This window comes from Gymnodraco acuticeps, unplaced genomic scaffold (genome assembly GCF_902827175.1).
Source record: "Gymnodraco acuticeps unplaced genomic scaffold, fGymAcu1.1, whole genome shotgun sequence".
In the NCBI taxonomy this organism is placed as follows: domain Eukaryota; kingdom Metazoa; phylum Chordata; class Actinopteri; order Perciformes; family Bathydraconidae; genus Gymnodraco; species Gymnodraco acuticeps.
The window spans coordinates 52,201-77,980 of NW_022990087.1; the positions used below are offsets into that span (position 1 = coordinate 52,201).

At 40.5% G+C, this 25,780-nt stretch overlaps 1 protein-coding gene across 1 annotated transcript in view; it reads left to right on the top strand.

The window, feature by feature from the left end:
- Positions 1-260: 260 nt before the first annotated feature.
- LOC117546182 (disco-interacting protein 2 homolog C-like) overlaps positions 261-25,780 on the top strand; it is a gene marked incomplete at its 3' end in the record, with an annotated part of 112,378 nt that continues 86,858 nt past the window's right edge. The window contains exon 1 of the mRNA XM_034216327.1: positions 261-462. Within this exon, the coding sequence (XP_034072218.1) occupies positions 384-462 (79 nt within the window). The remainder of the gene's footprint in view (positions 463-25,780) is intronic.

Genomic DNA, 25,780 nt, shown 5'->3' on the forward strand with positions numbered 1-25,780 from the left:
CCTTCTAAATTATTTAACATAATAAAAGTCTACATTTTTTTGTTAACAGTAGGAATTTTTCTTGCGGGAAATTAATTAATGTATACATTAACTTAACTTGTAATCAAGTATTTTAAAACACAAACGTTCTCAACGATTACAAAATATATAAAAGCCTACCACTCGGACTTTTATTTTCTTAATGATTCCACCGGAAGTACCTTTCATCGTGGTTTTACTCAGTTTGACGCAGCTGTCTGCAGACCTTCAGCTGCTGCCACACGGAGCAGAGACTCAGCCTGAATCACTGTGGATATTTCGGGGAGGTTTAGCAGAGAAAACACGCAGAAAAGCAGGATAAACACCGGGAAAAAGGGAGATTTACCCCGGTGTGTTGCTGCAGGATGGCGGACCGGGACCCGGTTCCTCTGCCGGCGGAGGTTCGGGCCAGACTGGCCGAATTGGAGCTGGAGTTATCCGAGGGTGAGTCACATTTCACCGGGGAGCTCCGGGTCGCTGTGCCCGGGCTCCGGTGCTCCTCCACCGGGTGTTTGAGTCGCTGCTGCTCGGTGTCTCTCGAGCTTTTTGTGGAGGAAAAAGTGTGGAGCCGCAAAATGTCACAAGTTCAAGTCCACATGTTTTACAGTCATGATGAGAGGGGGGGGGGGGGGTGTTTTGGAAGTGTTTAAATGTAAGTAGGCATCCAGATAAAGCATACAAACTGTCCAAATGGGAGGTTAAAGATGTCAAAAAGTGGCATGCTTTGGAAAACTGTGGCTTTCTTATGGTATTCTTCCAATTCTTTGCCTGAGTAAATCTAGAAATAAAGCATTCAAACTGTACAAATGTAAGTCTGCAGATAAAGCATCAACACTGTCTAAATGGAGGTTACAAATGTCAAAAAGTACACCGAAATGTCTTAAAATCACTATTTCTGGCACATGGGTAGAATCATTACATCAGAAATCATTACTACGCAGTACGCACCAAGTTAAATGACACAAATGTTACATTGACTTTATAGGGGCTGCAGCCATCGCATTGTGTGACCATTGACTATCTTAACAATGTTTTGTTTAACATTTGAGTGTAAATAATGGCATCAGAAAGCGTCAACAGACGGCTTCAAATTCCTTTGTTGCAAACTGCAGACCCAGGATATGTAGTTTACAATGATAACAGAGAGACACAAGCAGTATACTGTAGGAGATAGGAACCTGGCAGTACTACGCACCAGGACCATTACATTCATGTTATTAAAGGCTGCACACATGGCTTTATGTCATTATTGACAACCCTTTCCAATGTTTGAATCAACATTGAGGAGCTCAAAATCAAAATACTGCCATCTGAACGTTTCTAGAGCCCAAAGTATTGTGTTTTTGCACGTGGCAAAGCAGACATATTCAGTTCACTGTGATAACAACAGAAAGTTTGATGATTATTTTATTATACTATAGTACACTCATCACCTACTTGTATAACATCATGGAAGTCTAAATGGACTTAAATTCAACGTAAAGTGCTAAAACAATGCCAGTTGAAAATATCCTGGGCCCAATTTAACATCTTTGAATCCCTCTTTTTGCTTTACACACCCAACGTATTCAGTTGACAATGCACACTTAAAAGTCTCCACTGAGCATCGTAGCTCTCAGGGGAATATCACAGGACTGCTGTAGAGATTTATCCTTTTGTCTTTCTCCAGATTTAGTGAAGTTTCTTCTTCTCCTCCTCCTTCTTCTTCTTCTCCTCCTCCTTCTTCTCCTTCTTCTTCTTCTCCTCCTCCTCCTTCTTCTCCTTCTTCTCCTTCTTCTCCTTCTTCTCCTCCTCCTTCTCCTTCTCCTTCTTCTTCTTCTCCTTCTGTCTGCACGTTGGGAAATCCTTACATTACGCTCATGCAGCTGTCTGCACGATGTTCACATGATGACACCATGCACGATTCCCATTTCACTGCAGAGTCTTATATTCTTTTTTGCAAGAAGCGTGAAAGGCAGCCTCGGTATTGATTTTCTCATTAGCCCCTCTTCCTCCTCTTCCTCCTCTTCCTCCTCTTCAGATTGATATGTCACATTGCTGCAGACTCGCTCTCAGTGTCAGATTTCAGCTGCGTTTCCTCACAGCTCAGCCATGTATGGAGAAAGACAGAGGATTTTAAACAGCTGACTGCATTGCATTTTAATGTTTCCACTGCAGGGAGCTCAGGGAGGAATGAGGGAGGGGGAAAGGTAATAATAACACTAAAGCTTTGTTTTTATAGAATAACAAACAACTTAGGATATTCCTCCAACTGTCGGCCTGCAGATAACGCATCAAAACCGTCCAAAAGTACACCGATTTGACATAAAATCAAGCAGCGACGAGGTAGAACTATTGTAAATGGAAGATATACCTTTCATGTTAACCCTTAAATCATGAATATGCAGCAATAAGAAGTACACAACTCTTAAGGGATGTTACATTTACGTTATAAGGGCTGCAGCTATGGCTTTATTTCATTATTAGGCGCTTCCACACCGGAGTACTTTTCCCAGTATAGTTCCGAAGATTTTGCGTTCACACCAAAAAAATCCGGAACTAGAATCTAGTCCATGAGAACCTTTCCACCCCCTTTTCAGTCCCTGCTAGAGAGCAGGTACTTTCATGGGAGAAGAAGGTTCCCATTTCTGATTGGCTGGGCGGATTTCAAACCACGCCCCGTAAAACTGTGAAAAGTTTTGTGAAGCCGCCATTTTATTTGCTCGCATTAGCATTATTAGCATTAGCATTAGCCCAGAGCACCAACGGAGAGAGACTAACTTATAGATAGATAGATTCAACTTATTGTCATTACACAGTACAGGTACCATGTAACGAAACGGTTTCTCTGCATTTGACCCATCCTAGTGTTAGGGACAGTGGGCTGCCATTATGTACGGCGCCCAGGTCTGTTATGGCAACACAAAATAAAACATGGGAGCGGTGGAGATGAGGAGGTGTCGGCGTTCTGGCGATTTACTCTGAACGCTGAACTCCGGGGACTTCCGGCCGGGGACTTCGGGTGGCAGTATACGCCGTGAAGTGGTTTGCGGCCTGCCAGTAAACCCAAAGCAGAAGAAGAAGAAGAAGAGACGTCAGCGGCTTCATTTGCCTAATCCTCCCTCAGGGAACGCGATCTAGTTAGGTGCGCGTTCACATGAAAGGGGTGGTATTTGGAGCTTTCGACCAATCACAAACATGGAGATGCGTACTGACAGCGCAGCGTCATACTTCCTGAATGAAAAGTGAACTTTAATATTAGTCAAAATATGAAGAAGTTAAACTTTAAACATCCATGACTTAAACACTTGATCCAGGATCAAAGCCACATGGCTGCACCTGCAAGGTGAATACAGCTGGTAACAGAACAAGTGTTTGAATGCGTACATTAACAGGTTTATGATATCACTGCCCCGTCTAAAACAAGATCTGACTTTCATTACATTTGACTCGAGTGTTTCCTCAACTTAATGTGTTGCTTAAAATAATACTTCTGTATCCAGTATGTGACGCTGTGAGTGTTGCACGGCCAGATACGGCTCAGCTGACTCAGATCAGGAGATATATGATACATTATGATGTGATATGGACTGTACTTAATGTTACTCTGATCTGGTTACTTATGTTGTGGCAGATATTTAAGTAAGCTTTCTTAACGCTAATGTTATAATAGTCAGATTGCTCTGAAGATGGAGGTGATATTCTATTCATGTTCACGTTCACACAGTCGGTGATTTTGGCCGGCCGTCTTTCCTGCAAGTACTATTATTTTGGGGAATCTGTTGCACAACTGGTCATATATTGAATAATTACATATTTGTTCTATGTCAGAAAATAACAATTAATGATCAGTTTGAGCTTGAGTTTAATAACATTTTGGTTCAAATGCTAGCCTCTGCTTTATGACGTACGAAGGCGTTTAACCTTTTCAACGATCAAAAACTGAGAAAAGCTGCAAATTAGGGCTGAACGATGAATCGCTTTTAAATCGAAATCGCGATTTGAAATGATGCAATTATCAAATTGCAAAGCCTGCGATTTAAAAAATAAATGGTGTGGATGTGTGTCAGTCCTCCACACCAATCAGAAGTGCTGTGCTCCACATGTACCAGACATTGTTAATCAATCAGAAGTGGCCCATGATAGAAGGTGATAGACAGATTGATCCAATCACCTGCCAAGTGCTTCTGAAAGTGCCTGCCCTTTCCAAATGGCTTCCAACGGAGCTTTAGATGGTTGAGTCAGGTTAGTAATGCTCCATCACATGTTTCTATTACAGGGAGAGTCTGAAACTGAAGCTCGACTTTAAAGCAACCCAACAGAAGTTTCATGTAAGTTTAGTTCTTTCACTCGTAGCTCAGGCTGCGGGGGTGCTAGAGACGGGAGCACGTTGATACGACCTTCCTAGCCGGAGATATGGCCGCATTTTACAATACACTTCCGTTGGGTCGCTAAAAAGCAAATATCGCAATCGCAATATCTGTCAGAAAAATCGCAATTAGATTTTTTTTTTCCCCAAATCGTGCAGCCCTACTGCAAATGATGAAATTGGAAAAGCAGGAACTAGTGAGCGTTTGATCTTGAGGGTTTCATCTCTTCAGCTGAGAGGTTTTTTCTTGCCTTTTGTTGCCTAGAGACCTCAGAAAGACCTTCAAACTGTAAATACTTACTTCAGATGCCTTCGCCCCTTCAGAAACCGAGTGATTCATTCTTCATTTTGCTCGTGAGCGAAGCGCCAACAAAGATATCATTTTCCTCTCCAGCAGACGAGGTGAACCCTGGGATCTCTGGCGGTTAATGAAAGGCCAAACTTAATGCATTCACACACTGACATTTCACTGCATCAATTACACGCAGCGGGCTGAAATACAACACATGATGTCTCTAGAAATGTCTCTGCTGACTGTAAGTGAAGTGTTACATAAATACATGTGGCAACAATGAAATCTGCCATCAGAGAAATGAAGAATAATACGCTTATTGTCTGTATTTCATGCATCTACAGGAAAACAAGTGAACTCAATGATAATAATCAGACAATTAAGTGACAAACGATCACGAATAAGCCTTGGACCTTTTGGAGAGACTGTAGACATATTGCACGGTAAAAATAACATCCTTTATTAATTATTTATCATGTTGACTCCATGTTTCCTCTGCAGTTCATCCCCTGCTGGTTCAGGTGATGCTGCAGGAATGAAAATGAGACTTGTTATTAGGCTGGATTTATTATATAATATATGTTAATATGGGTTTAATTGACGTCATCTAATTATCATCCACAGCTCTGGTGTGATAATATTCTGGGTTTGAACTGAATGCAAAAGGGTTGCTTATATTTAACGTTGTTACTGTGCACTTTTGGTCAAAACAAGGGTCATAAAATAACATTTCTCATTCATTATTAAACATATTTATTCCATCTTTCCTCTGCAGTTTCAGCTCAGGAGTCTGCGTTGTATTAAGGATATTATTTAATACTACTTTCCCATTGCTATTCCACTGTCTGAATATTCTTAAAAATGTATTTCTTTGGGATACTTGGACTATTATCCTATTATATTATTATTATGTCATTACATCATGAAACGTTTTTGACCTATCGTACGATATATGGAAATGACTTTGTTCATTTTAACGTCAAATAACGTCTACAGCTGCAGTTTTGGGTTTAAGAGAGGAGTGTTTTGTTACTATAAGAGCCCCAAAGTCAATGTATATTATTGTTTTGGTTCTGCCTTCTTATATCATTCATGCTTTATTCAAAAAGGATATTTGTTACTATTGTCTTCACGCTGCAATGCCTGTTCTTGAGAACTCATTTATTGTGTTACTTGCTCTTTAAGATGACAATAATGTGGCTTATTTCAAATAATAATATATCATCCAACAAAAGCAGTTTAGGGACAGGTTTCATCTTGACATGCGACAGGTGGGCGCCACGGCAACAAGTGATGTCACGTTTACAAAGGGTTTTATTGGTTACCGGGCGGGGTCTGACCTTTGGACGCAAGCATGCAAGAGATTATATAAGTAGTATCTTATCACACACACACACACACACACACACACACACACACACACACACACACACACACACACACACACACACACACACACACACACACACACACACACACACACACACACATACCTTATCAGTGACACTGTGAATGAATACTCTTTGATCGCCTCAGAGCAGTAAATGAAAAGTTTCATCTCTGAGTTTCTCTTTGGACGACTAGACTTAAGTTCTTCATGTCTCCATGCTCTAATGTTCAAAAAGCTCTCCATTGTTCTCATACTGTCTGTGCTGCAGCACCTCTTTTCACCCTCTGTCTGAAACCAGAGCCCAGTCTGCTCTGATTGGTTAGCTGGCCGGCTCTGTTGTGATTGGTCAACCTCTTAGAGATATCACGTATAATGTGTTGGAGCCAATGTGTGTCCCACACAGTAGGTCTTTAAAATCCTTCAAAGTTTGATATATAAATATCACGTTTTTGTATTTTTTTGTATACATATATATATAAACATAGATAGAAGGTTGTCATTGAAAGAGGTTACGTATTTTGGGTAAGAATAAAAACAAAAAACAACAACATTCTTTACGTTTGTTTGAAAGCAGTTGGGTGCTAAGGGAACATCATTTTGCCAATGTTACAAATAACAGGAAAGGGCTGCTCAATTAATCGTATTTTAATCGCGATTACGATTATGGCTTGCAACGATTACGAAAACAACGTAATTTTTTTTTTTTTTAAATAATTTTTGTTTGTTTTGTTTTTTCAGTTGAATTATGCTTAAAGTTCTGGGTAATCAACTGTTAAAAACATACTGTCCAAACTTTTTTTCTCCAATAAATGGATGTTTTCAAAGTCAATTAATAATCGCAATTACAATTATTGACCCAAATAATCGAGATTATGATTTTTGCCATAATCGAGCAGCCCTACTTAATATGTGTGAAAAATACTTTGGTACCGCAAAATATGTGTGAATATCTTTGACTCAAACTAACGGTGGTCAACAGTTGTCGGGATTTTCTGAGATCGTGCAGTCATTTTGTCGACCGGTTTCCCTCCTAAAGTCCTTCAGTGTTTACGGACCGATCTCCTGCAGAATGAACACATGTTGAGGGTTAGTGAGTTCACGTCACTTGAAGAAGAAGATGAAGAAGATTCAACTTGTTGTCATTACGTAGTACAGGAACTATGTAACGAAACGGTTTCTCTGCATTTGACCCATCCTAGTGTTAGGAGCAGTGTAGGGAACGGTGCCTTGCTCAGGGACACCTCGGTAGCACTTGGTCTTTCCGGGACTTGAACTGGTGACCTTCCAGTTGCCAAGTCACTATGGACTTCGCCACCACCGACACTTCTTTCTGTCTTAACATCCGTCTCAGCTCTACACCGTTTCCATAATGTTATTCTCTTCCTGGGAGATTGAGACCTGTGGGGACGGAGAGAGGCTTCAACACAGCAGGGCCACACATTCATACTTCTCATTTTGCCGGAGCGATACGAGCAGTCGCTTCACGTCAATCTGAACGATGTCCTCACTTGCCTCTCTGCAGAAACACTTTCAACACTTCAGGTCCAGAGAGGCGACATCAGCGTCTGAACAAACAAACACAGCGGAATCTTCCTTTCACGTCGTCTTTGTTTTTGAAACCGTGTTTTTGAAAAGCCTCCAGGCTCGTAAACTCAACATGTACGCGTTTCCACGGCAGGAAGAAAAACAAAACCAAAGTTATGTTTTCTTCAGCGAACAGAAGCGCCGACGCTGCTTCATCACAGACTCTTTGTTCAGCTGGAGGGGAATCATCTGCGGCCCCTTTCCTCGTCCCTGAGTGGGGTCTTGTTGTTGTTGTTGTTGTTGTTGTTGTTGTTCTACCTTTTCTTCTTCTTGTTCATCTAATTGTTCTTGTTTTCCTTTAGTTCCTCTTCTTCCTCCTCTTCATCCCTCTGTTGATGTTGTTGTTGTTCTTCCTCTTGTTGTTCTTCTTCTACTTGTTTCCCTTTTCTTGTTGTTGTTGTTGTTGTTCTTATTCTTCCTCTTCTTCCTTTGTTGTCGTTCTTGTTGTTCTACCTTTTCTTCTTCTTGTTCTTGCTATTTTTCCTCTTGTTGTTCTTCTACTCATTTTCCTTTTTGTTGTTGTTCTCCCTCTTCTTCGTCCTCTTCTCCCCACTATTGTTGTTGTTCTTCCTCTTGTTCTTCTTCCTCTTCTTCCCTCTGTTGTTGTTGTTGTTGTTGTTGTTCTTCGTCCATCTTCTTCCCATGAAAACGAGATTTCAAGGTTTAATTCCTTTTTATCTGTTTCCATCTTAAAGTCTTTGACGTTTGGAATTAGACAAACTTGAATGGACATTGATGGAGTGCTCAATCGATGAATCTGGAAAACAATGGAGAGATGAATTGCTAACATCGTTAGTCCCTATTATCCTGATCAGCTCGTCCGGTGCAAACACAATCTTAACTGCGTTAATTATCTTAAAAGCTGAGAATATATATTATGTATTTATTTGAACAAGGACCATGCATACAAATACATGACTCTCAGAAAAGAGAAGACATGAATTATGCCAGATTATAGCTAATAGCTCATTTCCATCTGCGGTCCTCAGTCGTACACAACGACCAACACACACTAAACACATTGCATCATCACACAAACTATTATATATACAAACCTGAGCAGACGATGAGGGTTGAGATATTTCTGAAAGGAGCAACGCGTCAGTCCACATGTTGTCATCAGCTGTCAGGAGGCGGCGATCAAATGTTCAGGTTGACTTCTCTCTGCACGAAGACACCGTCACCACGAGAGAGGAGGAAGCACTCAAACAAACACACTGTGATTTGAGGAGGATTCACCGTCTGGTTATTTGTTTTAAGACATCCATCCATTTGGTTTAATCCCACAACAATCTAATTAAAGTAGATTTCTGTATCGTTGTCTGAATGCCGTCAAATGATTGTTAAACGCCTGTAAGTAGCAGAAGGTTAACAATGTGCTTTCGTTCTGCATCTAACGACACTGTAGTGAAGCTTTGTTACTCTTAAAATCCACTCTTAAGAATTGTATAAGCAATATGTATTTATAAACCGATATGTTACATTGTTGAGGGTTTACGGATGTACAGTTCTGCCAACAACTGAACTTCCTATATGAAGAAATGTCTGTTTTATTATTATTCATGCATCTTAAAGGCGCCTACTTATAAGCGAGAAGGAGATTTATAAACCTAAGCCTACAGTATTTTGTGGTAAACGATTTAAAATACTGCATCATGTAATGCCTAAAGACTCAGAGCAAAATGGTGCCAAGTTATCATCTCAACTTTCATTTCTAATGCACAATATCAGTTTGGAAATGCTGTGAAATATCATATCGGATGCAACCAGGGCTAAAGGAAACTTCTAACTGACTGAAGTAACGTTGAAGTTTAAAAGTGCATCTCTACCAAGCTGTGTGGAAAGAAACAGAAATACGTTTGACTTCCAGCTGTTTTCGGCCTCTCTTATTGTTAAGATGTGTAAACTCCACTCCTTGAATCCTCAACAGAACAAATGCTCGTCTCTCTGTTTCTCGTATCTCTTCCTCAACTTAACGAAAGCACTTAACGTCTCAAAGCGTCTCGGACTCAGCTTCTCCTCCTGATCTGAGTGGAGATGGCATTACTGCGTGCTCAGTATCCTCTGAATCCTGGCTGCAAGGCTCCATCTGCCATTAGAGCAATCAGAACACCCCCAATCAGCGTTTTCATTTACCCCCCCCCCGCCCTCATGTCAGTCCGATCAATGTCACGTTTCTGAGCCTGTTTTACACTCGTCAGCTCGTAATGCAAAAAGCTCCTCGATCACTTAATTGGCTTTAGCGGGCGGACGCTGATCATAAACACTAAGATGTGTTTTCCTGCAGAATCAACGATTAATGAGCCGAGTGTTCATTTCTCCCACTGTGGGGTTTGTGAGAGCGGCTTTTTGGGAGTGTTTTACGCTTATTTATTTGTTGGCAGCTGGTTGTTTGGCTTTGTGTAATAGTAAGGGTTGCATTTTCTGGGTAAAATGTCATGTCTTCGATATCTGGTGAGAAGGTATGATAGTCAAACAACACAAATTAGTATTCTTTCCATTGACTCTCAACATTGTTTTCTTGAACCACCATTTGGTCCGTTTGTTGTCCAAAATAACCAAAACAGTTTCCTTAGGCCCGTTCACACCGAGTACTTTGCCGTACTTAGTTCCCAGCACTTAGTTCCCAGCACTTAGTTCCCAGCACTTAGTTCCCAGCACTTAGTTCCCAGCACTTAGTTCCCAGCACTTAGTTCCCAGCACTTAGTTCCCCCATGGAACTAAGAGCCGATCGCGTTCACACCGGAATAAGTCCCTGAGGGAGGATTAGGCAAATGAAGCCGCTGACGTCACTTCTTCTTCTTCTTCTTCTGCTAATGCTAATAATGCTAATGCCAGCAAATAAAATGGCGGCTTCACAAAACTTTTCCGAGTTTTACGGGGCGTGGTTTGCAATCCGCCCAGCCAATCAGAAATTGGAACCTTTTTCTCCCCAGGAAAGTCTAAAAAGGTTCGGCAAAAAAAGTTCTAGTTCCAGATCTTTTTGGTGTGAACGCAAAATCCCACGAACTATCGGAACTATTCCTGGGAAAGTACTCCGGTGTGAAAGCGCCTATTGAGTCGTTTTCTAACGGTTAATATGTTTTGCGTGTGTCGACTTTGTTATGCCAAACAAAGTGGTTTTGACACCAAATGTCTTGTTTCCAAGGATACATCAAACAATCCAAGGTTATATTAAACACGCATATCCTGCAATCTCATTTGAGAAGCAACAATTCATTATGTTTAGGTTTTTCATTATGAACTAATCGAGCCATTGCTTTTTCCTTAATCATTTGATCTGTTTGTCCTAAAAGAGCCAAACAGTTTCCCAAAGCCAACGTTAACACACTCAAATGTCTTGTTTCCCGACAATCACATTTGAGAAGTGGCAAATGGCTGTTTGTTGGTATCATTGCCCCAAAAAATGTAACGAACAATGAATTGGGTATTTGTTAAAGGTCGAGTTCGGAAAGACTGTTTCATTTTGGATTCAGTTCCCAGTTGGCAAAATATGTTTTTTTGCTAAATTGAGACTTCACTTTTTGAGTAGGTCACGCCTCGGTTAGGGTCAAAGACTGTTTTGAGGGAACCAACACATTGATTTGTAATATCGTGAGTTTCTTCCAAACGTTAACCTGTTAAACCCCAAGGTCCCCGTCGGCGGGGTTTAACAGGTTAAAAGATGAACCTGTATTTGATCAGGGATTGGAAAGGAATCAATACAAATGGTTAGATTATCGTTTGTGTGTCTTGTGTGCAGGTTGATTCCTCTCTCCTGTCCCTTTCTGAACGGGAGGTGTGTGTTTGTGCTGAAGGAGAGTCGGTGTGTGTTTGTGCTGAAGGAGAGTCGTGTGTGTTTGTTTGTGCTGAAGGAGAGTCGTGTGTGTTTGTGCTGAAGGAGAGTCGGTGTGTGTTTGTGCTGAAGGAGAGTCGGTGTGTGTTTGTGCTGAAGGAGAGTCGGTGTGTGTTTGTGCTGAAGGAGAGTCGGTGTGTGTTTGTGCTGAAGGAGAGTCGTGTGTGTTTGTGCTGAAGGAGAGTCGTGTGTATTTGTTTGTGCTGAAGGAGAGTCGGTGTGTGTTTGTGCTGAAGGAGAGTCGGTGTGTGTTTGTGCTGAAGGAGAGTCGGTGTGTGTTTGTGCTGAAGCAGAGTCTGTGTGTGTTTGTGCTGAAGGAGAGTCGGTGTGTGTTTGTGCTGAAGGAGAGTCGGTGTGTGTTTGTGCTGAAGGAGAGTCGGTGTGTTTGTGCTGAAGCAGAGTCTGTGTGTGTTTGTGCTAAAGCAGAGTCGGTGTGTGTTTGTGCTGAAGGAGAGTCGGTGTGTGTTTGTGCTGAAGCAGAGTCTGTGTGTGTTTGTGCTGAAGGAGAGTCGGTGTGTTTGTGCTGAAGGAGAGTCGTGTGTGTTTGTGCTAAAGCAGAGTCGGTGTGTGTTTGTGCTGAAGGAGAGTCGGTGTGTGTTTGTGCTGAAGGAGAGTCGTGTGTGTTTGTGCTGAAGGAGAGTCGTGTGTGTTTGTGCTGAAGGAGAGTCGTGTGTGTTTGTGCTGAAGGAGTCGTGTGTGTTTGTGCTGAAGGAGAGTCGTGTGTGTTTGTGCTGAAGGAGAGTCGTGTGTGTTTGTGCTGAAGGAGAGTCGTGTGTGTTTGTGCTGAAGGAGAGTCGTGTGTGTTTGTGCTGAAGGAGAGTCGTGTGTGTTTGTGCTGAAGGAGAGTCGGTGTGTGTTTGTGCTGAAGGAGAGTCGTGTGTGTTTGTGCTGAAGGAGAGTCGTGTGTGTTTGTGCTGAAGGAGAGTCGTGTGTGTTTGTGCTGAAGGAGAGTCGTGTGTGTTTGTGCTGAAGGAGAGTCGGTGTGTGTTTGTGCTGAAGGAGAGTCGGTGTGTGTTTGTGCTGAAGGAGAGTCGTGTGTGTTTGTGCTGAAGGAGAGTCGGTGTGTGTTTGTGCTGAAGGAGAGTCGGTGTTGTTCAGATCTGATGAGCTCAGGCTGAGAGGGTTAATCCTGAGAGACTGACCGTTCACTCTCTTCACAACACCAACATCTAAACCCTGTAACAACCATCTGTCCTCTAGCGCTGTCCGCTAACACACTGCTGAGGACTAAAGGACTTCACTCTGTAATACTGCATCGAGTCCTTCATGCGTTCTTGGTTTTTAGGGGTATTTGTTAACTTCCATGCACTATTTCTGTTTCTGTTGAATGTGTTCACTTTTATTGTGAAGAACCGGAAGTGTTACCGGATGTTGTCAAGTGTTACGCTGGAGTCACGTGTCGTATGTGTTATCCGAAGATGGCGGTGTGCTGAAAGTATCGTGCTAAGACGAAAGTGTGTCTTATTATCGAGTAACCGTATTGAATGCATGCATCAGCAAAAATCTCCAATTTATAAAGTCCCTTATTGTCCAAGTCTTTTTTTCACAACCCTTTAGCCCATTATTGACACAAATAAACTTTATTTTCTTTTTTGTTTGAAAGTTATCCAGCCTGCCTCGTTCTGGGTTACTTCAATACTGACAATTATTCCTATTCTTGAAAGATATTGACTTTTTCTCTAAGATATTTCAACACATTTTTCCACTTTCTTTCAGGAAAACTAGATATTAAGGTCTCTCTAGACATAACATGTAATAACATGTGGGTCTTTTATGACCTCTAGTTGTTCACACCAGGGGCTAACAACCAAACATATCAACAAAAGACGTTAGAAATGACTTATGAGTGCATTTCACCTAACAACGTAAAAGCTTTATTCAATGTGATTAGTATCGCCTCCTATCACACCAACAAGCAGTCAAACAAAACAAAAAAAGCCAAAGTACTAATAAATTGAGACATCCATGCATTAAGACGTTAACATACACAAGCATACAGTACATCGTGTTCATTCAAGAAAATGCTTTAAGAACAGATTTGAGCTTTAATGAGTCTCTTCGTCGTTACGTCCCACGTTCTCCTCCATAATTACAAACACATGAAGTCAGTCATAATGGAAACATTTCTCCGTGCTCTGACAGCCGGAAATAACGTAACTGCTGTTGGAAACATTTCTTTCCAGCGACTGCAGCCGTGCGACTGTTGTCCGCGTGTTGCTGCACAGGGTGATGTCATCGTGGAGAGGAGAGGGAGATTTTGGGGGGGGGGGGGGGGGGGGGGGAGAGGGGGGTGTTTCTGGCAGATTGCATCATTAAACCGCTCAGACTCTTAAAGACCCTTCAACTGTTTTTCTTCTTCGCCTGTCGCTGAAAATAGAGAGAGCGTGGGGGGGGGGGGGGGGGCTCAGAGAGTGAGGGGTGAAGGGACAGAAACACTGAACTCTCTTTTGGGGGAAATTCTTTTCCATTTTTGCTGAAACACTCTTCAATCTTAATATGTTATTTTGGTAACACTTTATTTTAAGGTACACATATTCACCATCAACTAGTTGTTAATGAACATGCATATTAGCAGTATATTGGCCCTTTATTAGTCATTATAAAACACGTATTAATGCCTTAATGACCATATTCTACAAGTACTAGGCCATTAGTTGAGTTTTTCCTCAATAACCCTCTAATGAGTGGTTATTTATTGTAAGTCAGGACGTTGTTGAACATGAGTTTGGGTCTTGATAACCTCAATCTGGGCCTAATTCTCTCATAAGGGATAATGTGCAGCGAGGCGCTCATTATGGGGAAAAGAACACCCGACCATAATGACCAAGTCGCTGCACATTATCCCGCTTATTACACGGCCAGATACTAAACAAACTAACGACTCCCAATATTAATTGAAATTATTTTATTGACTTAAAAATGATCGTATTTCTTCTGCTAAGAAAAGAAAACTCCACCATCAGCTGGAACTGCGACAACAACAACAACTTTATGGCACCACTGTCCAACTCTGCTCACAGTTTCTGATCCACTAACAAGTCCTTAAACTCTGCAGAGCCCATACCGTGTTCTGTTCCTGTTAGTGTTCACTTCCTCTGTCTTCTTCTGGTGATTCATCTGACGTCCAGCGCTCCGTCTTTTACCCTCTTTTACTTTCTCTTTCTTGATCCTCCGTAGCAACGGCAGGAACTGCTTCGATAGCGATAGAGGAGCTTTTTGATTACAGATTTGAAAACATCGTTGCTTGCTTTAAAGTAGCACAATTCATGATGTCAAACCTTGGGAAGTATCTAGACACATGTTGATGTAGAAGAGACATGAAGAAGAGGGGACACATGTTGATGTAGAAGAGACATGAAGAAGAGGGGACACATGTTGATGTAGAAGAGACATGAAGAAGAGGGGACACATGTTGATGTAGAAGAGACATGAAGAAGAGGGGACACATGTTAATGTAGAAGAGACATGAAAAAGAGGGGACACATGTTGATGTAGAAGAGACATGAAGAAGAGGGGACACATGTTGATGTAGAAGAGACATGAAGAAGAGGGGACACATGTTGATGTAGAAGAGACATGAAGAAGAGGGGACACATGTTGATGTAGAAGAGACATGAAGAAGAGGGGACACATGTTGATGTAGAAGAGACATGAAGAAGAGGGGACACATGTTTGATGTAGAAGAGACATGAAGAAGAGGGGACACATGTTGATGTAGAAGAGACATGAAGAAGAGGGGACACATGTTGATGTAGAAGAGACATGAAGAAGAGGGGACACATGTTGATGTAGAAGAGACATGAAGAAGAGGGGGACACATGTTAATGTAGAAGAGACATGAAGAAGAGGGGACACATGTTGATGTAGAAGAGACATGAAGAAGAGGGGACACATGTTGATGTAGAAGAGACATGAAGAAGAGGGGACACATGTTGATGTAGAAGAGACATGAAGAAGAGGGGACACATGTTGATGTAGAAGAGACATGAAGAAGAGGGACACATGTTGATGTAGAAGAGACATGAAGAAGAGGGGACACATGTTGATGTAGAAGAGACATGAAGAAGAGGGGACACATGTTGATGTAGAAGAGACATGAAGAAGAGGGGACACATGTTGATGTAGAAGAGACATGGAGAAGAGGGGACACATGTTGATGAAGAAAGACATGAAGAAGAGGGGACACATGTTGATGTAGAAGAGACATGAAGAAGAGGGGACACATGTTGATGTAGAAGAGACATGAAGAAGAGGGGACACATGTTGATGTAGAAGAGACATGAAGAAGAGGGGACACATGTTGATGTAGAAGAGACATGAAGAAGAGGGGACACATGTTGATGTAGAAGAGACATGAAGAAGAGGGGACACATGTTGATGTAGAAGAGACATGAAAAAGAGGGGACACATGTTGATGTAGAAGAGACATGAAGAAGAGGGGACACATGTTGATGTAGAAGAGACATGAAGAAGAGGGGACACATGTTGATGTAGAAGAGACATGAAGAAGAGGGGACACATGTTGATGAAGAAGAGACATGGAGAAGAGGGGACACATGGTGATGTAGAAGAGACATGAAGAAGAGGGGACACATGTTGATATAGAAGAGGGATGTTATGCTAGATAGACAGGCATCGTTTTGATATAATGAATGAAGCATTCTTGTTAGTTAAGCATGTCAGCCTGCAGCCCCACTTCCTGTCTCTCTCTAACTCACTGCTGCACTAAAGAAAAGGGCACAGAGAGGAAACCAGTTGAAAGATGTTTAAAAGTTCATTAAACATAATATTTGCTTAAATGCATTTCAAAGAAGTTGTGTTTGAGTTTGTGTTATTCTACATTTTGACACCAAGATTTTACTACAAATGTATATCGGTTCCAAATATCGGTTATCGGTCTCCTTGATTACTAATAATCGGTATCGGCCTTGAAAAAGCCATATCGGTCGATCCATAGTCTGAAATCATGCTTCTCTTCTCCAACATAGAAGAGGAACAGAACAGCTGGAGACTCAGCGTGGCAGGAACACCATATTTAATAACATGCAGAATCACAATGGGAACAAATACAGTTTATAATCCCAGACTACTCCCAAATCTCCTATCATTCATGCTGTAACGTTTTATTTGTAAATGGTAACTGCATGTTCTAAAGCACTTAACCCCCCCCGCTATCGAGAGTAACTTTTTTTATTGCACCTGTATCCTATTTTTAGTCATTTGTGCAAATAAATGAAACCAAATGAATTGGGCCTCGTGCTCTTGGAGCGTCGCCGGTCAAAAGAGGCTCTGTGTGGAATACTCTGGTGTCTGCTGTGAACACTGTGGCTCTGTCAGCGAGATGCTGCTCACTCCTCTTCCTCTCGCTATGGATACTCTTCTTCAAACACTGACTAACTTTACTGCTCCACCTACAGTACGAGTGCTTCACAAAGTTAGAAAGAGAGACTAAATAAGCAAGGCAACATGCTTTACGAGCAATAAGAAACATAATCACCTCACTTTCTTGTTGAACTTGTCCTTTAGTTATTTATTTAAGTGCTAAACGAACCCCCCTTTGGACAATTCTAATCTAAAGCTTTTTAGTTTTCGCCGAAACTATTCCTCTTTTTTAAATGCACATTAGTTGCTGTAAGTTGACCTCGTCTTTCTAGGACTTTTTTGGTATCCTCCGTGAACCAGGGCGTTGAAACCAAGGAGCAGATATCGAGACCCGAACCCGGTCGTGTTGAAGAAGCTCCACTGAGTGTACTTTCTAAAGAGCATCTCATGTCATTTCTGCTGTAACTTTATCTCTTTCCAACCGCCGTTGTCTGTAAACCAGTTTCTGTCACTGGTGTGTTTCCTCCTCTTCCTCTTCCTCTTCCTCTTCCTCATTACTGATCCATCTACGAGGGCTTTAAGAAGTTAGAAAGAGAGATTAAATAAGTAGCAGATATCGAGACCCGAACCCCGTTCATTACGTCAAATTTGAAAAAACGTTGTCAATGTTACCCATTTTTAGTGGGTTTTCCGTGTTAAAAAACCCACTATAAAAGTATTTTTTAAAGAGTATCTCATGTCATTTCTGCTGTAACTTTATCCCTGTGTCTCCTCTGAAGTCTCTATTGCTCCTGCACGGCCTATTTTTAGTCATTCGTGCAAATAAATGAAACCAAATTGAAACCACCTCCTCCTCTTGTAGCGTCGCTTCAGTTATTTAATGCGGGACAAAGAAGGTGTAACAAAATATAAAATACCATAATAGGTGTTTGATTTCGTAACATAGTTTGCGTCAATGACTTAGTGACAGTTTGGTTACCTTTATTTAGTTACTTTGGCCCAAGATACAGATCATTAAAAGGAGTTTGGAGTTAATAAATACATGATTTATTTGTTGGTATTTGTTTCAGTCACTTAGTTTCAATGTATTCAATTACAAATAACAACACTAGGTCACAGCCCCGTCTTTGCTGCAACACCTACCGGAAATACATACATTGCGTTATCATAGATTGTTCTGGAATAGTAGAAGAGTGTGTTTTGTCCTCTTCCTCTCGCTGCGTGGAAGCTCTTCTTCAAACCCCCAGGCATTCTTTGCAGAGAAGAAGCTAATGTAGAAAAAGACTTTGTAATGAAAAGTATGAAAGCAGGTTTTGTTCACAGCAGGAGGGATTGTTCCGTGTGATCTGTTTCTGTTTCTCTCGGCTAATAGGAAGATAAATAACTCTGTTGAAGTGTCCTTGGGCAACACTGAGTCACACTCTCTGTTCCCTCAGTGTAAACAGTAGACAGTGACATGAGTTACTGTGTAAACCATCAGCTGTGTTATAAACACTCAGTTACCAGGAGCCAGAGGTGGGAAGTAACTAAGTACATTTACTCTACTCAAGTAACATTTTCTGCTACTGTGTACTTCTACTCCACTACAGTTCAGAGGTAGATGGTGTACTTCTACTCCACTACAGTTCAGAGGTAGATGGTGTACTTCTACTCCTCTACAGTTCAGAGGTAGATGGTGTACTTTTACTCCACTACAGTTCAGAGGTAGATGGTGTACTTTTACTCCACTACATGTATTTAATACCTTCAGTTACTTCACAGATGTGGATGAATGATGTGAAATATAATCAAGTGTTGAATCAGACTTTAGTTCCACCTGGAGTAAATCCACCAGCTACCCTGCAGTATACAAAGTCCTTCAGACTGGCTGCACCTTTACCAGCTTTGAGAACACTTTCAGGATTAGCTGAAAGACGCTAAAATGTCCAACATTTGGTCTATTCATGAAGGTCTGTTTTGAGATATTTACTTGTAAAATATTACGTTTTTAAAGCACTGAGAAACCCAAATGACATCTTTTTAAAGAGTTATTTGCGACTGTGTGAATATATGGCAGAACTTATCCTCGTAAAAATCATTTCTTAACACTGAAGCAGGTTTTTAACACTTGTGGCTCACAGGGAAATGCAGTCTGTTCTGCACAGAAACAAAACAGTGGCTTAAATCCATCTGTGTCTCTTCCTCTTATCCTAAAACAGATTCTCCAAACTGTCTGAAAGCACTCTGGAGATTAGAAAGTTGTTGGTTCTTAGAGACGAGAGGAGACGGATAAGAGAGGCTTTGTGCCGTGAATGTTAACAATGAGAGAGGGTTAAAGTACACACATCCTTAACTCGAGTAGAAGTACAGATACTCGTGTTTAAAAATACTCTGGTAGAAGTACTGACTAAACTTCTTTACTCAAGTCAAAGTAAAGAGGCTTTGAAATGTACTTCAGTAAAAAGTACCCATAACTAGCAGCTGTTTTAAAGAGTACCTGACCTCCCTTTATATTAATAGAACAATAATGTCATTGTTAGCTAATGAATGTTTCCATGCTGAACAACGGCAACATGACAACGTTTCCATTGGTCCCTCTTCTTTAGAGAAGACCAGGAAATGATGGATACACGGATCGTGTTCAAATCAATAGGCACGCAATGACTCTAAAGAATAATGATCAGCGCATCCAACACACACATTCAGACTAAAGGAACAGCTGTTTGGAAAATGAGAGAAGTAGAAAGTACAGGTATTTGAGTTCAACATGTAAGAAGTAGAAAAGTACAGGTATTTGAGTTCAACAGTAAGAAGTAGAAAGTACAGGTATTTGGTGTTCAAAGTGAGAAGTAGAAGAATAACAGGTATTTGAGTTCAACATTAAGAAGTAGAAAGTACAGGTAGATATTTGATGTTCAACATGTAAGAAGTAGAAAGTACAGGTATTTGTGTTCAACGTATGTAAGAAGTAGAAAGTACAGGTATTTGAGTTCAACATGTAAGAAGTAGAAAGTACAGGTATTTGTGTTCACATGTAAGAAGTAGAAAGTACAGGTATTTGGGTTCAACATGTAAGAAGTAGAAAGTACAGTATTTGTGTTCAACATGTAAGAAGTAGAAGTACAGGTATTGAGTTCAACATGTGAGAGAGTAGAAAGTACAGGTATTTGGTGTTCAACATGTAAGAAGTAGAAAGTACAGGTATTTGAGTTCAACATGTGAGAAGTAGAAAGTAGAAAGTACAGGTATTTGTGTTCAACATGTGAGAAGTAGAAAGTACAGGTATTTGTGTTCAACATGTAAGAAGTAGAAAGTACAGGTATTTGAGTTCAACATGTGAGAAGTAGAAAGTACAGGTATTTGTGTTCAACATGTAAGAAGTAGAAAGTACAGGTATTTGTGTTCAACATGTAAAGTAGAAAGTACAGGTTTGTGTTCAACATGTAGAAGTAGAAAGTACAGGTATTTGTGTTCAACATGTAAGAAGTAGAAAGTACAGGTATTTGTGTTCAACATGTAAGAAGTAGAAAGTACAGGTATTTGTGTTCAACATGTAAGAAGTAGAAAGTACAGGTATTTGTGTTCAACATGTAAGAAGTAGAAAGTACAGGTATTTGGTTCAACATGTGAGAAGTAGAAAGTACAGGTATTTGTGTTCAACATGTAAGAAGTAGAAAGTACAGGTATTTGTGTTCAACATGTGAGAAGTAGAAAGTACAGGTATTTGTGTTCAACATGTAAGAAGTAGAAAGTACAGGTATTTGTGTTCAACATGTAAGAAGTAGAAAGTACAGGTGTTTGTGTTCAACATGTGAGAAGTAGAAAGTACAGGTATTTGTGTTCAACATGTAAGAAGTAGAAAGTAACGGTATTTGTGTTCAACATGTAAGAAGTAGAAAGTAGGTACAGGTATTTGTGTTCAACATGTAAGAAGTAGAAAGTACAGGTATTTGTGAGTTCAACATGTGAGAAGTAGAAAGTACCATGGTATTTGTGTTCAACATGTAGAAGTAGAAGTACAGGTATTTGTGTTCAACATGTGAGAAGTAGAAAGTACAGGTAATTTTGTGTTCAACATGTAAAGTAGAAAGTACAGGTATTGAGTTCAACATGTAAGAAGTAGAAAGTACAGGTATTAAGAAGTAGAAAGTACAGGTATTTGAGTTCAACATGTAAGAAGTAGAAAGTACAGGTATTTGTGTTCAACATGTAAGAAGTAGAAAGTACAGGTATTTGAGTTCAACATGTAAGGAAGTAGAAAAGTACAGGTATTTTGTTTCAACATGTAAGAAGTAGAAAGTACAGGTATTTGGGTTCAACATGTAAGAAGTAGAACAGTACAGGTATTTGGGTTCAACATGTAAGAAGTAGAAAGTACAGGTATTTCAGTTCAAACATGTAAGAAGTAGAAAGTACAGGTATTTGTGTTCCACATGTGAAGAAGTAGAAAGTACAGGTATTTGTGTTCAACATGTAAGAAGTAGAAAGTACAGGTATTTGAGTTCAACATGTAAGAAGTAGAAAGTACAGGTATTTGTGTTCAACATGTAAGAAGTAGAAAGTACAAGTATTTGTGTTCAACATGTAAGAAGTAGAAAGTACAGGTATTTGTGTTCAACATGTAAGAAGTAGAAAGTACAGGTATTTGTGTTCAACATGTAAGAAGTAAAGTAAAAGTCGTCAGAAAAATAAGTAGTGGCGTAAAGTAATGATACCAGAAAAATGTACTTAAGTATAACAAAGTATTTGTACTCCACTACTTGCCACCCCTGCTCGACAGCCGTCTGGAGTTTGAAACCTGGACAGTTCGAAGGTTCGGCTGCTTGTTTGTCGGAGTGATAAACCTTTGTGAGCAGATCCAAAGAGTCCTGCCAGGAAATGCTGCCTAGAAGATTAGTTTCTATGTGGACAACGTCTCACTGGGAAGCGTCCAAAAAAAAGGCTGTGCATAAAAGGACTTCTGCAACAGGTCGAGCTATCCTGTGTTTCAGGCTGAAGAAAACCTGCAGGAAATAAACGATCTAGAACAATAGCAGAGGTTTCAGAGCAGCTTGAGAACAGCTGGAGAGATCTGCACTGTCATGGAAAGTCTGACACACACCACCATGTTGGAGGACAGACGATAAACATTAGGTATAACATTCTCACCTCTCCTTAGTTCAACTGAGAAAACAAATAGAAATCTTGCAGGACTCACAGATAGAGACGGGGCAATAGGGTTTTGTATTTTAAAAATACTCGCAGGAAGCTGATTGTGGTGAATTTCTATTGGGGCGATTTAGAATATGGCTCACATGACTGACTTGAGAAAGTTGACTAGCTTGCTATCATTGTAAGGAAGTGAAAATAGAGCCTTATTTAAAAAATACAGGAATTATCATGTAAGAAAGGACAGACTCAAATGTTTAATTTATTTGTGGATTTTGGGTGTTTTTCTTTACGAAAGTGTGATGCATTTAAATGTTTTATTTCACAACAAAATAATAGGTCGGGTGATTCCAGTTTTAGGCAAAGCTTGAAGATCAATTGAGAAAATCCCAATTTTTTGGCTAGGGTAAACATGCCACGACATTTCCAAATCATTTAGGGCTGAGTGATTTAGAAAAACGTACAAATTGCTATTAATATTTTGTATTATTGCAGAGAAATAATCTATCAAACAAACGTTTATGATACTTACACGTTTAGTTCAGGATAATCTCCACATATTAACATCACTTTATGATTTCTGAAGTAAAAAGCTAACGTTGAGCTATAAAGGAACTACAGCACGGTCACATGACTTCACGTCACCACCACTAAGCTAAAGGCGGCTAATGTTGGGCTATAAAGGAACTACAGCTCGGTCACATGACTTCACGTCACCACCGCTAAGCTAAAGGCGGCTAATGTTGGGCTATAAAGGAACTACAGCACGGTCACATGACTTCACGTCACCACCGCTAAGCTAAAGGCGGCTAATGTTGGGCTATAAAGGAAACTACAGCACGGTCACATGACTTCACGTCACCACCGCTAAGCTAAAGGAGGCTAATGTTGGGCTATAAAGGAACTACAGCACGGTCACATGACTTCACGTCACCACCGCTAAGCTAAAGGTGGCTAATGTTGGGCTATAAAGGAACTACAGCACGGTCACATGACTTCACGTCACCACCGCTAAGCTAAAGGTGGCTAATGTTGGGCTATAAAGGAACTACAGTGCTAAATTGCTGACTCATTTAGGACTGATTCCTCCAGCACTGAAGCTGATAGCGTTACCTCTGCCCAAAAAAGTCCATCCTCCAGTCCTGAGAGGAGGAGACACTTTGCTCACTTTGTGTTTTCTGGTTTAGGAGATTCTTTGGCAGCCTCTTCTTAAAAACTGACGTAGAAGAACTTCGACCTCCGCCTCCCTCTTTGTATACAAACCATGTCGCTTCACATCCATTACTCTGAGCTGACCTGACTGTTGGAGTCTGGAGCGAGGCCAACTGTTGGAGGTTTACAGAACTCCAGATGGAGTCTTTTACATATGTAAATAAAAAATGCCTCTGTACTTGACAAATAGAAAACCTCCACCCTTTTCCCTCCCTCACTTTGCTTAGAGACTCCCAGGTGCTGATCGTACACAAACCGCCTTCAACTCTGTGGTGTCAAGTTGCTCAATAACACTTTCTACCAGTGAGAGAAGTTTGCTTTCTTGTATATTTAAGACTTATTAAACATCTGGTTGAGAGGTGCAATAATTAGCAATTATAAACTGAAAGAGTTTGATCATAGATTAATTGTTTACGCCTTTTCTCAAGCCAGAATGAAAAGGCAGTTTTCAGTAGGGTTGCAAAGGGGCGGAACGTTTTCGGAAAGTTTCCAGAAAGTTTCCATCTTTGAAAATTCCCAGCATTTTCCAACCCTAGTTTTCAGCCTCGCAAAGTGGATGGTTTTCTACTCTTCTATGTTTGAGATCATATTAAAAGTGGACTTCTTTGGGTTCTGGATAAAACAAGACTTTGATAAACTGATGGACTTGTTTCTCCTTTTTCTGAGTGCAGAACAACTGAATTATCTAGAAAATCATTGGCGGTTGATATTGCTGCATTCATTTGGCTTTATGTCCTTTATTTTAGCGGCTGTCTGTGTCTTTTGAATATATATTATATCTTAAATATTGTAATGAAGGGAGGCTTTACAGTGGGACTGTTGGATTAGATTAGACTGGATTATGTTTACATTAAGTATATGTAATGCCAATATGTTTAATGCAGGCTGACGTTTATCAATGCAGGACTTTAACAGGGCATTTTTACAATGTGGTATTTTTAGGAAAGTGTATACTTCTCACATCTGAATGCTTGCATAGTTAAAAATCAGGCTGCGTTTCAAACCTGTGACTCTTCTATTTTAATGTTGGATTTCAGAGAAAGCAGCTGATGCATCCAATAGAGTAAAAGAAAGCAACACAAATGCTTCACATTGGGATGTAATTGCTCCATTTCTTTCCGTGAGCACTTTAAAAGACAGAATTGCAGTTTTCTGCTTTGTTTTGATAACACGTATTAATCATTAGCAGCAGCTTATATCCTTTCCCTCTCCTCTGTGTGTCATTTTAATAACAGGGTTGTAATCTTGCAATCTAACTGTAGAGAAGCACTAACACCTTTGTTTTTATCTAACCGTTGATGTTTAGCTTTTTGCATTTGCATTTGTATGCCTTTGGCCCGGCTCCATGTCCAGGGGTGGATTTATCTGGCTGTCATCAACACCAACAGGAACAAAGAGAGACAGTCTCTGGGGGATTATGGACTCGTGAAAATGACTTTGCACCATGTGGAAAAAGCTGTAACATTCATTTTAAAAACACAGTCACAGGGTGTTTCTCAATGTCGAATACGCTTGCTTGGTAGCACATGTCTTCCGAGTCACTTACTTCAGAAGCGAGGCAAGAACACTTCCTGGCATTCGGAAAACGAAGAGTGGAACAGGCTAGCAAGTGTGCAGGTGTGCGTCATATGAGAGGCCCCGCCTTACATTTTCCGCCACAGATTTGGGGAAATTGGTCCGTGCGCAAAGCATCGTGGGGATTTTAAGACCGCGGAGTCTACACATGTGCAGCCTCGAGATGTCTCCTAACGAAGTACGCCAGGCTCGGTAGAATTCCAAGTATGCTGGACATTGGAACAGTCCTTCGACAGCACTCGATGACGACGTAGTATGCTTGAAATAGTGGCTCTGGAGCAGCTTTACTCGAGATCGAGAAACACCCACAGTGTTGTGTAAAATAGAGTTTCACAGGAAAAGGTCAAACTCTGCACCAGAGCGGAAATCCATCAGATGTAGTTTCACAAACCTGCTGGAGGATTGAATTGTAAATGATCTGTGTAAAAAATGAAAAACACAAAAGAAGAAATTGGTATTGCAACATGATACCTTTCACACACATTTGTACTTAAATGGGAGCACATGCAGCGACATAAGAAAATAAATGAAATGATAGCGAAATACTCATGGTCAGTCTTTGCGATAATTAATCCAAATGATCTCAAAGATTGACTGACTGTCGCATGACTTCACCTTCACCACCGCTAAGCTAAAGGTGGCTAATGTTGGGCGTGATGGCGTTTAGTCGTCTCAGTCAGACACAGAACACAGATGATATGATGGCAAAGTGCTCATGGTCAGTCTTTGAGATAAGGAGTACAAATGACCTTTTGACATTTTAGGTAAAGATAATGCGGTTTTATGCAAACATTTGGACATTTCTGGTAATAAGTATGACAGTGTAATCCCATTTTCACATCGTTTTTGACATAGTTGCCCCAATACTAACACTAGTTGTTAAAACTATTTGGTAAAGTCAAAATATATCTGTCCAAAAACCCCAAAAATCAGGAGAAATGTGTCAAATTTGAGTAGCTGGAAGTGGCTTGTGTTTTGTCTTTTTAACAATTAAATATATTGATCTAAATTACTAATGCTAAGAGTTTTCTTTCAATTGACTAATTTTCAACTAAGAAGGGTCTCAAAAGTATTTCT